This window comes from Nicotiana sylvestris, chromosome 4, assembly GCF_000393655.2.
Source record: "Nicotiana sylvestris chromosome 4, ASM39365v2, whole genome shotgun sequence".
NCBI lineage: Eukaryota > Viridiplantae > Streptophyta > Magnoliopsida > Solanales > Solanaceae > Nicotiana > Nicotiana sylvestris.
The window spans coordinates 15,741,264-15,750,723 of record NC_091060.1 but is presented as its reverse complement, the minus strand read 5'-3'; the positions used below and the strand labels follow the sequence as shown (position 1 = coordinate 15,750,723).

General features: G+C 41.1%; 1 protein-coding gene across 1 annotated transcript; it reads right to left on the bottom strand.

Moving 5' to 3' along the window:
* Window positions 1-6,056: 6,056 nt before the first annotated feature.
* On the bottom strand, window positions 6,057-7,246 carry LOC138889283 (uncharacterized). Its single transcript, XM_070172571.1, has 3 exons — window positions 7,043-7,246; window positions 6,453-6,815; window positions 6,057-6,338 (listed from the first exon to the last, which is right to left on the bottom strand). The coding sequence occupies exons 1-3, from the start codon at window positions 7,244-7,246 to the stop codon at window positions 6,057-6,059; spliced, it is 849 nt and encodes a 282-aa protein (XP_070028672.1).
* Between the last annotated feature and the right edge of the window lie 2,214 nt (window positions 7,247-9,460).

Below are 9,460 nucleotides of genomic sequence, written 5' to 3'. Positions count from 1 at the left end.
TTGCATAGACCAAAAATTAAATCCTATAGGCATGGTTTCTACCCTTTGTGCATAAAAGTAACCCCCCTCCCTTTTTTACACTAAATCCCCCATGAGTTTGTACAAATTATTACAGGCCAATAAAAATAAGTCAGAAATGAAAAGTGCATCAGAAATCACAGCTACATCCAAGCAGCCTAATTCAGACTTAATGTCTAACCATATGAGATTGAACCACTTCCGAGATCAAGATTTCCAAAGCCTTATATTATCTGGGGTGTTTCAGAGATCCAAGGAGTTTCAGGAACTCCAGGTAGTGTTTACACCCAAAATATATTGCAGATTTAGATTATAGTGCAGTGTAGAAGTGCCAGCTCTCAGATGTCCAAGTTCAGAGGGAACTCAGGGTCCCAAAGCAAGGCTCAGAAAATTGGGATGCTGGCACACCCTTGACCAGCCTGCTAGTCAAGCATTGAGAGTTAGGATCCATTGTGGGTCAAGCCAAGGCCTAGACAGTAATTAGGATACTGTTAGGCCAAGAAATTAACTCGGCACATAGAAGGGGATAGGGGTAGAGGATTCATAACAGAAATAGAAGCAAGGAAGAAAAATATTTAACAGAAATTACTGAACATAGGTAGTAAAGTAAACAACAGTCTGAAGCACATAAGGGTGAGGCAGAAAATTAAATAAAAGACATACCAATTTCAGGGAAACAAGAAAAGAAAAGCAGTAGTCTTGTAAAGCCAACTTGCAAACAAATAGTCAAAAGATCTAAGAAGAGAGCTATGAGATTATGTGTGTAAAGTGCTGAATTGAGAGTGTGTGTGTAAGAGTATGCAATTCGAAGTGTGTTGTGAAAGTGTTGAATTGTAAGTTAAGGATGATCAAAGTGCAGAAGGGTCGTGCCCCTTTTATAGTGCAGAAAATAAGTGAGAAAAGGAAAGGAAATAACATTGAATTCAATCTCCCTTTAGTTAAGAGATTTTGATTTCAACGTGTAAAAGCCAATTAAGGAAAGCAGTTTTGATTAAAACCTTTTCAAAGTAGCACAAAAGGGGTAAATACAGAGAAGTTATTAAAGGAAAGAATTCAATAGTACACAGCTAGGAAAAGATAAGGAAAGGGAATCAATCAAACAATCAGGAAAATCAAAATTACAAGTTCAATTCGAATGAACCAAGTCAGGAAAAGGTAAAGGAGGTTCCATCAAAGAAAATCAATAACAATTAATCAAACCCCCATTAGAGGATTTCAGAATTAAAAAACCTTTGAAGGCAGAGTCATTATATATAAAGCACACAAATATGTGAACACCAGAGGGGTTTGTCAAATTATTTAGAAGAGATTTTAACAAAGAAAGGTTCAGAATCATAAACAACAAGAGGTATAAGTCTAGTTTGAAGACTCACAATGAGTCTGAGAGTCCAGGGTCTTGAAGTGGAACCTAAATCGCACACAAAAGATCAAAATGCCAAGAAATCCCCAAATCTTAGGGTTTCGAGTTGAGTCATACAATATAGATGAGAAGGCAAACAATTCAATAGAGGCTCAGGAGTCTTTTCCAATGACTTATGAGAAACAAACAAACATGATACATAGTCAAAAGCATGGAGAACACGTTTTGAGAAAAACTCAGAACTTAAACAAGTTCAGAAGAAAGAGTGATACAAACTTAAGAAGCAGTAGATGAAACACATTTAGTAAGAGCATGAACAGAGTCCAGTAAAGCAAACGAAAATCGAAGAACTTAACATTAAAAACATATAGTAGAAAAGTAATGAAAACATAACAAGGATAATCATGTGAGCACAAGAGTAACATGTATAAAAGAAAAGTAGAAGGACAATACAGGCATGGTAGGAGATGGCCAGAATCTTCGAATCGGTGAAGGTCTGAGAGGACACCATTGAGGTCAGACCTCGAAACTTCGAACACCCAGGGTTTAATAGTGGCGGAGGGTGAGTACAGGCTATCCATGGCCTGAGAAGTCATGGATTCCGGTGAGACAGCGTTGGAAAATGGTAGAAGAGAACTAGGGTTTCAGGAACCTTCGAGAGAATTTTGAGAGAGGAGAGTGTTTGAAGGCGGTTGAGACAAAAGAATGAGGTAGGGCTAGGGGTATGGGCGGATTTAAAAAGGAAAGGGAAAATCTTTGTCGTTGATCAAAATGATCAACGACCTGGATTAAAAGAGAGCCCGATGGGTCGGATAAACGGGTTAAGGGTTGGGTTAAGGAGGATTGGGCTGGTCCGATTTTTAAGTGTGAAATTGGGTCAATTTTGGGCTAAAATTGAAATGTGAGAGGGGCTAAAAATGAAACGAAATAAGGCTGAATGTTAAATAACCAGTTTTTCCCCTTTATTTTATAAAATAATAAAATGATTTTAAAAGTAAATTAAAAATACTGAGCCAACCAACAATATATAAATATCAATTAAAAAATATTTGAACCAATTTTACGATTATAAAATGTTATTAATCTTAAAGTAGGCTCTTATTGCAATTATATGCAATTAAAATACCAAATAAATTTGTAAAACATATACAAAAAATATCTAAACTATATTTTGGTATAAATATGGGAATGAAATAAATTATTCACCAAAATTGATGATTTTGGGAATAATTATGGATTTTCCACTGCTAAAATAGACAATAAATTGATTTTAAAAATCTTAAAATTTAGGGAAAAATACCAAAACTCTTGGGCACGCTTATATATGCATACACATGCTATTTTGAAAGTGTTTTGAGTATAAAAATACATAGGGAAAAATTGGGTATCAACAGCTGGACCTCTTTACCCGAGGAGGATGAAAGAGTTGTCGGGTAAAGATAAGATGGCCAATTTTGACCGGAAGTGGCGATTTGAAAGGATTTTTGACCGAGCTTTGGTTCCTGAGCTGCCTACATATCCCTGGTCTTATAGGAATCAGGCCATATGTAGTTCAGGATCCATCAGCGGAATATGCCGATGGAGATTTGAAATGGACGAATGCGATATTTAGATTGGGAAGGATGGTCAGAGTCCGATAAGCTGTGTGAACTGGAGCGGGATCACTCCTGATGAGACGGCTGTTGCTAGCCGGTGTACCTACAAGTGAGCAATACGAACGTATATTGTGCATAAATTTAAACGTGATGCAAGTTCCCATTGGACCATGAATGCTGTCTTTGGACGTTTAGGATGACGTCCTCGGACCATGATGTCCTGGGCCATGAAGCGTTTGGTAAAGGATTCTCAAGCTATAAAATGATGTTCTCGAGCTATGCGAATGATGCCTCCGAACTATGATGCCTTTGAATAATGATATGCAAAAGATAAAATGGGGTCCTCAGGCCATGGCATTGTGTTCTCGGGCTATGAAAATGGTGCCTCTAAACAATGACGCCCTTGGACAAGTTGGCGATATTTCAGCCCATGAAATGCAGAAGGTGGCGATCTTTCAGCCAATGAAATGCAGAAGGTGGTGATCTTTCAGCCAATGCAAGGCATAAAATAAAAGTGGCGATATTTCAGCCGATGCAAGATTTAAATAAAGGTGGCAATATTTCAGCCATGCAGGATGGAGGTAGAGCTTAACCTCGGAAGGCAGAAAGGTAGCCTTATGCAATGCAGAGAAATGCAGGATGGAGACAATGCTTAGTCTCGGAAGGCAGAAAGGTAGCCTTACGCAATGCATAAAAATGCAAGATAGAGACAATGCTTAGTCTCGGAAAGTAGAAAGGTAGCCTTATGCAAAATGCAGATGGAGATAGAGCTTAGTCTTGAAAGGAAGATAAGTAGCCTTATGCAGATGATGATGGAGGTAGAGCTTAACCTCGGAAGGCAAAAAAGTAGCCTTATGCAAAATGCAAATGGAGACAGGGCTTAGTCTCGAAAGGCAGATAAGGTAGCCTTATGCAATGCAAGGGAATGCAAGAGGGAGACAATGCTTAGTCTCGGAAGGTAGAAAGGTAGCCTTATGCAAAATGCAGATGAAGACAGAGCTTAGTCTCGAAAGGCAGATAAGTAGCCTTATGCAGATGATGATGGAGGTAGAGCTTAACCTCGGAAAGCATAAAAGTAGCCTTATGCAAAATGCATATGGAGACAGGGTTTAGTCTCGAAAGGCAGAAAGGTAGCCTTATGCAAAATGCAGATGGAGACAGAGCTTAGTCTTGAAAGGCAGATAAGTAGCCTTATGCAGATGATGATGGAGGTAGAGCTTAACCTCGGAAGGCAGAAACGTAGCCTTATGCAATGCAAAGATATGCAGATGGAGGTGGAGCTTAACCTCGAAAGGCAAAAAAGTAGCCTTATGCTGTGCAAGAATTTAAAAGGACAGTTAGTAGTAAGATCTCTTAGCTAATAGCCGATTATGACAATATGACTGCTGGGGAGATTGTTTATGTATAGCAATTACGGGAAAGTGATGATTCTGAAAAGTTGCATTCTTGGAAAAGTATGCGTACATAAATATACTTAACAATATTGCAAATTGAGTGCCTGAATCCAAAGAAAAATCGTGAGTTCTATAAGGGGAAAAGGTTAGTTCATCTTCCCCGGGATCTTGACGTTGTGTGTCATTGGGGTAGCGTCGCTAAACAACAACAATTCGGGTAATAGTTATGCATGATTTAGTAAATATAACGTAAGTATATAATCGAAAATAGTTTTCTTTAGATGAACCGATGACGGCGACGTGGTTCAAGACATTCCAACCTTTTTTGCTCCGGAATTTTGAGAGTCCTCCTCAAAATTCTGCCCCAGTTTACTGGGCTGGCGTTTCTGGCGATGCATGGACTAAAATCAACTTCGAAATTTTGAGGGTCCTCCTCAAAATTCTGCCCCAGTTCCAATAATGGGGAAAATGGAAATTTTATTAAATTGTGACTGAACCCATAGGACTGCCTACGTATCCCCTTTTAAACGGGAATCAGGTTAGGCGTAGTTCAAATTACATCATAAAGGGAATCGTGAATGGTTACACATAATATTGTTTCACTGCATCTGAATTGATTAGCTTCGGCCAGACTTCTCCATCCATCTCTGCAAGAATAAGGGCTCCTCCAGTTAGAACCCGATGAACCATGTACAGACCCTGCCAATTGGGAGAGAACTTCCCCTTGGATTTATCTTGATGTGGGAATATTTTCTTCAACACCAGCTTCCCCGGTGTAAACTTCCTTGGCTTAACCCTTTTGTTGAAGGCTATGGACATTATGTTCTGATACAACTGACCGTGGAAAACCACATTCATCCTTTTCCCATCTATAAGGGCTAACTGCTCGTAGCGACCTTTTACCAATTCTGCATCGTCCAACTCTGCTTCTTGTATGATCCTTAAGAAGGGAATTTTTACCTCGACGGGGATGATCGCCTATGTACCATTAACCAACATGTAGGGAGTTGCTCCGGTCGATGTGCGGACTGTGGTACGATATCCCAATAAGGCGAATGATAATTTCTCGTGCCATTGTTTGTGCCTTTCGACCATCTTCCTTAGTATCTTCTTGATATTCTTATTGGCGGCCTCCAAAACTCCATTTATCTGAGGCCTACAGGCTATAGAGTTCTTGTGTTTGATCTTAAATGTTTCGCACATTGCTTTCATCAAGTCGCTGTTAAGATTGGAACCATTATCAGTGATGATAGATTCCGGAATTCCAAACCGACAAACAATGCAGTCGCGGACAAAATCCGCCACAACCTTCTTAGTTACTGCTCTGTATGATGCTTCTTCGGCCCATTTGGTAAATTAATTGATTGCCACTAAGATGAACCTGTGCCCATTTGATGCGGCAGGCTCTATAGGTCCGATAACATCCATTCCCCAAGCGGCGAATGGCCATGGTGAGCTTGTTGCAGTAAGCTCATTTGGAGGCACTTTTATCATATCTGCATGTATCTGACAGCGATGGCATTTGCGAACATACCAGATACAGTCTGTTTCCATAGTCATCCAAAAATACCCTGCTCGGAGTATCTTCTTTGCTAAGACAAAACCATTCATGTGCGGCCCGCAGGTCCCTGCATGCACTTCGTCCAATAGCCTGGATGCTTTTTTTGCTTCGACACACCTTAGTAAACCCTAATCGGGAGTCCTCTTGTACAGGATTCCTCCACTGTGAAAGAAGTTGTTGGATAACCTATGAAGTGTGTGCTTCTGAGTAGCGTTGGCAAGTTCTGGATATTCCCCTGTTGTCAAGTACTCCTTGATGTCACAGAACCATGGTTTTCCATCCGCTTCTTCCTCAACGTGGGCGCAATAAGCTGGCTGATCATAAATCTTTACTGGGATAGGATCAATGAAATTTATATTTGGATGTTGGATCATGGACGATAAAGTAGCTAATGCATCAGCAAACTCGTTCTGGATTCTGGGGACGTGCTGAAATTCTGTCTTTGTGAACCTTTTCCTCAACTCCTGTATGTGATGCAAGTAGGGAAGTATCTTAGAGTTCTTGGTTGCCCACTCTTCTCGAACCTGATGTATGAGCAAGTCTGAATCCACGATCACTAGCAACTCCTGAACGTTCATGACAATGGCCGTTTTGAGCCCCAAGATGTAGGCTTCATATTCGGCCATATTATTGGTGCAAGGGAACCTAAGCTTGGCGGTTACCGGGTAGTATTGGATGGTTTGTGATTCTAGGACTGCTCCTATGCCAACTCCTTTGAAATTTGCAGATCCGTCGAAAAACAACCGCCAACCATCACAGGATTCTGCAATATCTTCTCCTATGAAAGATACCTCTTCGTCGGGAAAATACATTTTTAAAGGCTCGTATTCTCCATCCACGGGATTCTCGGGGAGATGATCCGTCAAAGCCTGCCCTTTGATTGCCTTCTAGGTCACGTAAACAATGTCAAATTCACTTAGCAGGATTTTCCACTTGGAGAGCTTGCTAGTGGGCATGGGTTTCTGGAAAATATACTTCAAAGGGTCCATTTTGGATATGAGATAAGTAGTGTAAGCACAGAAGTAATGCCTCAACTTCTGTGCGACCCAAGTCAGAGCACAACAAGTGCGTTCTAAAAGAGAATAGCAGGCATCGTATGGTGTGAACTTCTTACTGAGATAGTAGATGGCTTGCTCTTTTCTGCCTGTTTCATCATGTTTTCCAGAACACAACCGAATGCTCCATACAATACCACAAGGTAAAGAAATAGGGGTCTTCCTGGCTCAGGCAGAACCAAGACCGACAACGTTGACAGGTATTCCTTAATTCTGTCAAAAATTTTCTGACAATCGTCAGTCCACCTGGTAGCAGCGTCCATTTTCAACATTCTGAAGATAGGTCCACAAATGACCACGAACTGAGCTATGAACCGGCTGATATAGTTGAGTCTCCCTAGAAAACTCATCACATCCTTGTTATTCTTTGGTGGCGGCAATTCTTGGATAGCTTTGACCTTTGATGGATCCAATTCTATTTCTCGATGACTCACGATGAAACCCAATAATTTACCAGCAGGAACCCCGAATGCACACTTGGCGGGATTCAGTTTCAGATTGTACCTCCTTAGTCTGTTGAAGAACTTTCTTAAGTCTTCCATGTGATCCCTGGCTATCTTGGATTTGATGATGATGTTATCCACATATACCTCGATCTCCTTGTGTATCATGTCATGAAAGATGGTAGTCCTGGCTCTCATATAGGTGGCACCAACATTCTTCAAACCAAATGGCATCATTTTGTAATAGTACATTCCCCATGACGTGATGAAAGTCGTTTTCTCGGCATCTTCCTCATCCATCCATATCTGATGATATCCAGCGAAAAAATCAACGAAAGACTGCAACTCATGCTTGGCGCAGTTATCGATAAGAATGTGTATGTTAGGCAAGGGGAATTCGTCTTTAGGAGTGGCCCGGTTAAGATCCCGGTAGTCGACACAGACTCTAACTTTCCCATCCTTTTTTGGCACTGGCACGATGTTGGCTAACCATGTCGGATATTGTACTATCCTGAGAACCTTGGCTTTCACTTGCTTGGTAACCTCTTCTTTGATTTTCAAACTCATGTTGGGTTTGAATTTCCTGAGCTTTTGCTTTACCGGTGGACATGTTGGATCTGTCGGCAGTTTGTGAGCTACAATGGATGTACTGAGACCAGTCATATCATCATACGACCAGGAGAATATGTCTTCATATTCCCTTAGGAACTCCGTGCACTCTTTCTTTTCTGCTGGTGATAAGTGAACATTGATGTGCGTTTCTTTGACATTCTCTGTATCTCCCAGATCAACGACCTCGGTTTCATCCAAGTTAGACTTAGGCCTATTCTCAAATTCTCAACCTCTCTGACGACCTCTTCGGGTATATCATCCTCTTCCGAATCCTTATCCGTTTGTTGCATTGTCTTATTGCAAGTCACAATCGTTGGTTCATCGTCAAGGTAAGTAATATTAATGTTGTGTAAAATAAAGTGAATGATAGAAAAATAATAAAAGTGCGATATATAATAAACTGAAATGCTTCGATTGAATTCATAATTGTTTTGAATGTCAGAGTTTTTTCAAAATCAAAGATAATGCAGAAAAAAATCAGCTAGTAAAAAGTAAAATGTGATGCATGGTGCTTTTGTTTAGCCTTGCTACCCCGAGACTTTTCGGGCCTTGGTCGTTTTGATTGACCAATTGTTGAGGCGCTCTCCTCTGTGTACAACTTGTATAGAAGGGCCTTACTCCCCTTCCTCCTCGAAATTAACACAGTAGTCCATATCATCGTCCTCCAGGAACAGATTCTTCATGGCTACTGATGCTTCATTTTCCTCTGATCCATATATGATGTCTGCCGGCTGGAAAGTCTGCTCCAGGTGAGGTATCGGATGCTCCAGTGGATAGTAGGGACCGCGGCATGGTGGCTACCAATGATTGAACTCCTCCCAAGTGTACTCATAACCCAAACCAAATGTAGTACCATGTTCCTTCAGCTTGATGGGCTTGGTGATTCCCTGGAGGTTTTTGCCGAGTCCCTTTCCAGGTTTGTACCCACACCAATTCAAGATACTTTCAATCTTGTTATCCCACCATTTATCCTTGTCTACAACGTTGACCCTTTCAATATGCTGGTACGTTTCTCCGACTATTTTCCTTTTGTCTCCAACCATTGGGATGGTCTGGCGACTGTATATGGGGTTGCCACCATTGCCATGAATAATCACCTCTTGGTGATTCCATTCAAACTTCACTGCCTGATGCAGGGTCGATGCTACAGCTCCAGCAGCGTGGATCCATGGTCGTCCCAAAAGCAAGTTGTAGGATACTGGGACATCTATCACTTGAAAGTCAACGTCGAACCAAGTTGGACCAATTTGCAGGCATAGGCTAATCTCTCCAATAGTAGACCTTTGGGACCCATCGAAGGCTTTTACATTGATGGCTCCATCTTTGATCTCGTGCAGGCTTTTACCCAATGTTCTGAGAGTTATCAACGGACAGATGTTGAGGCTGGAGCCTCCGTCGATCAAGACTCTGGTGATGAAGTAA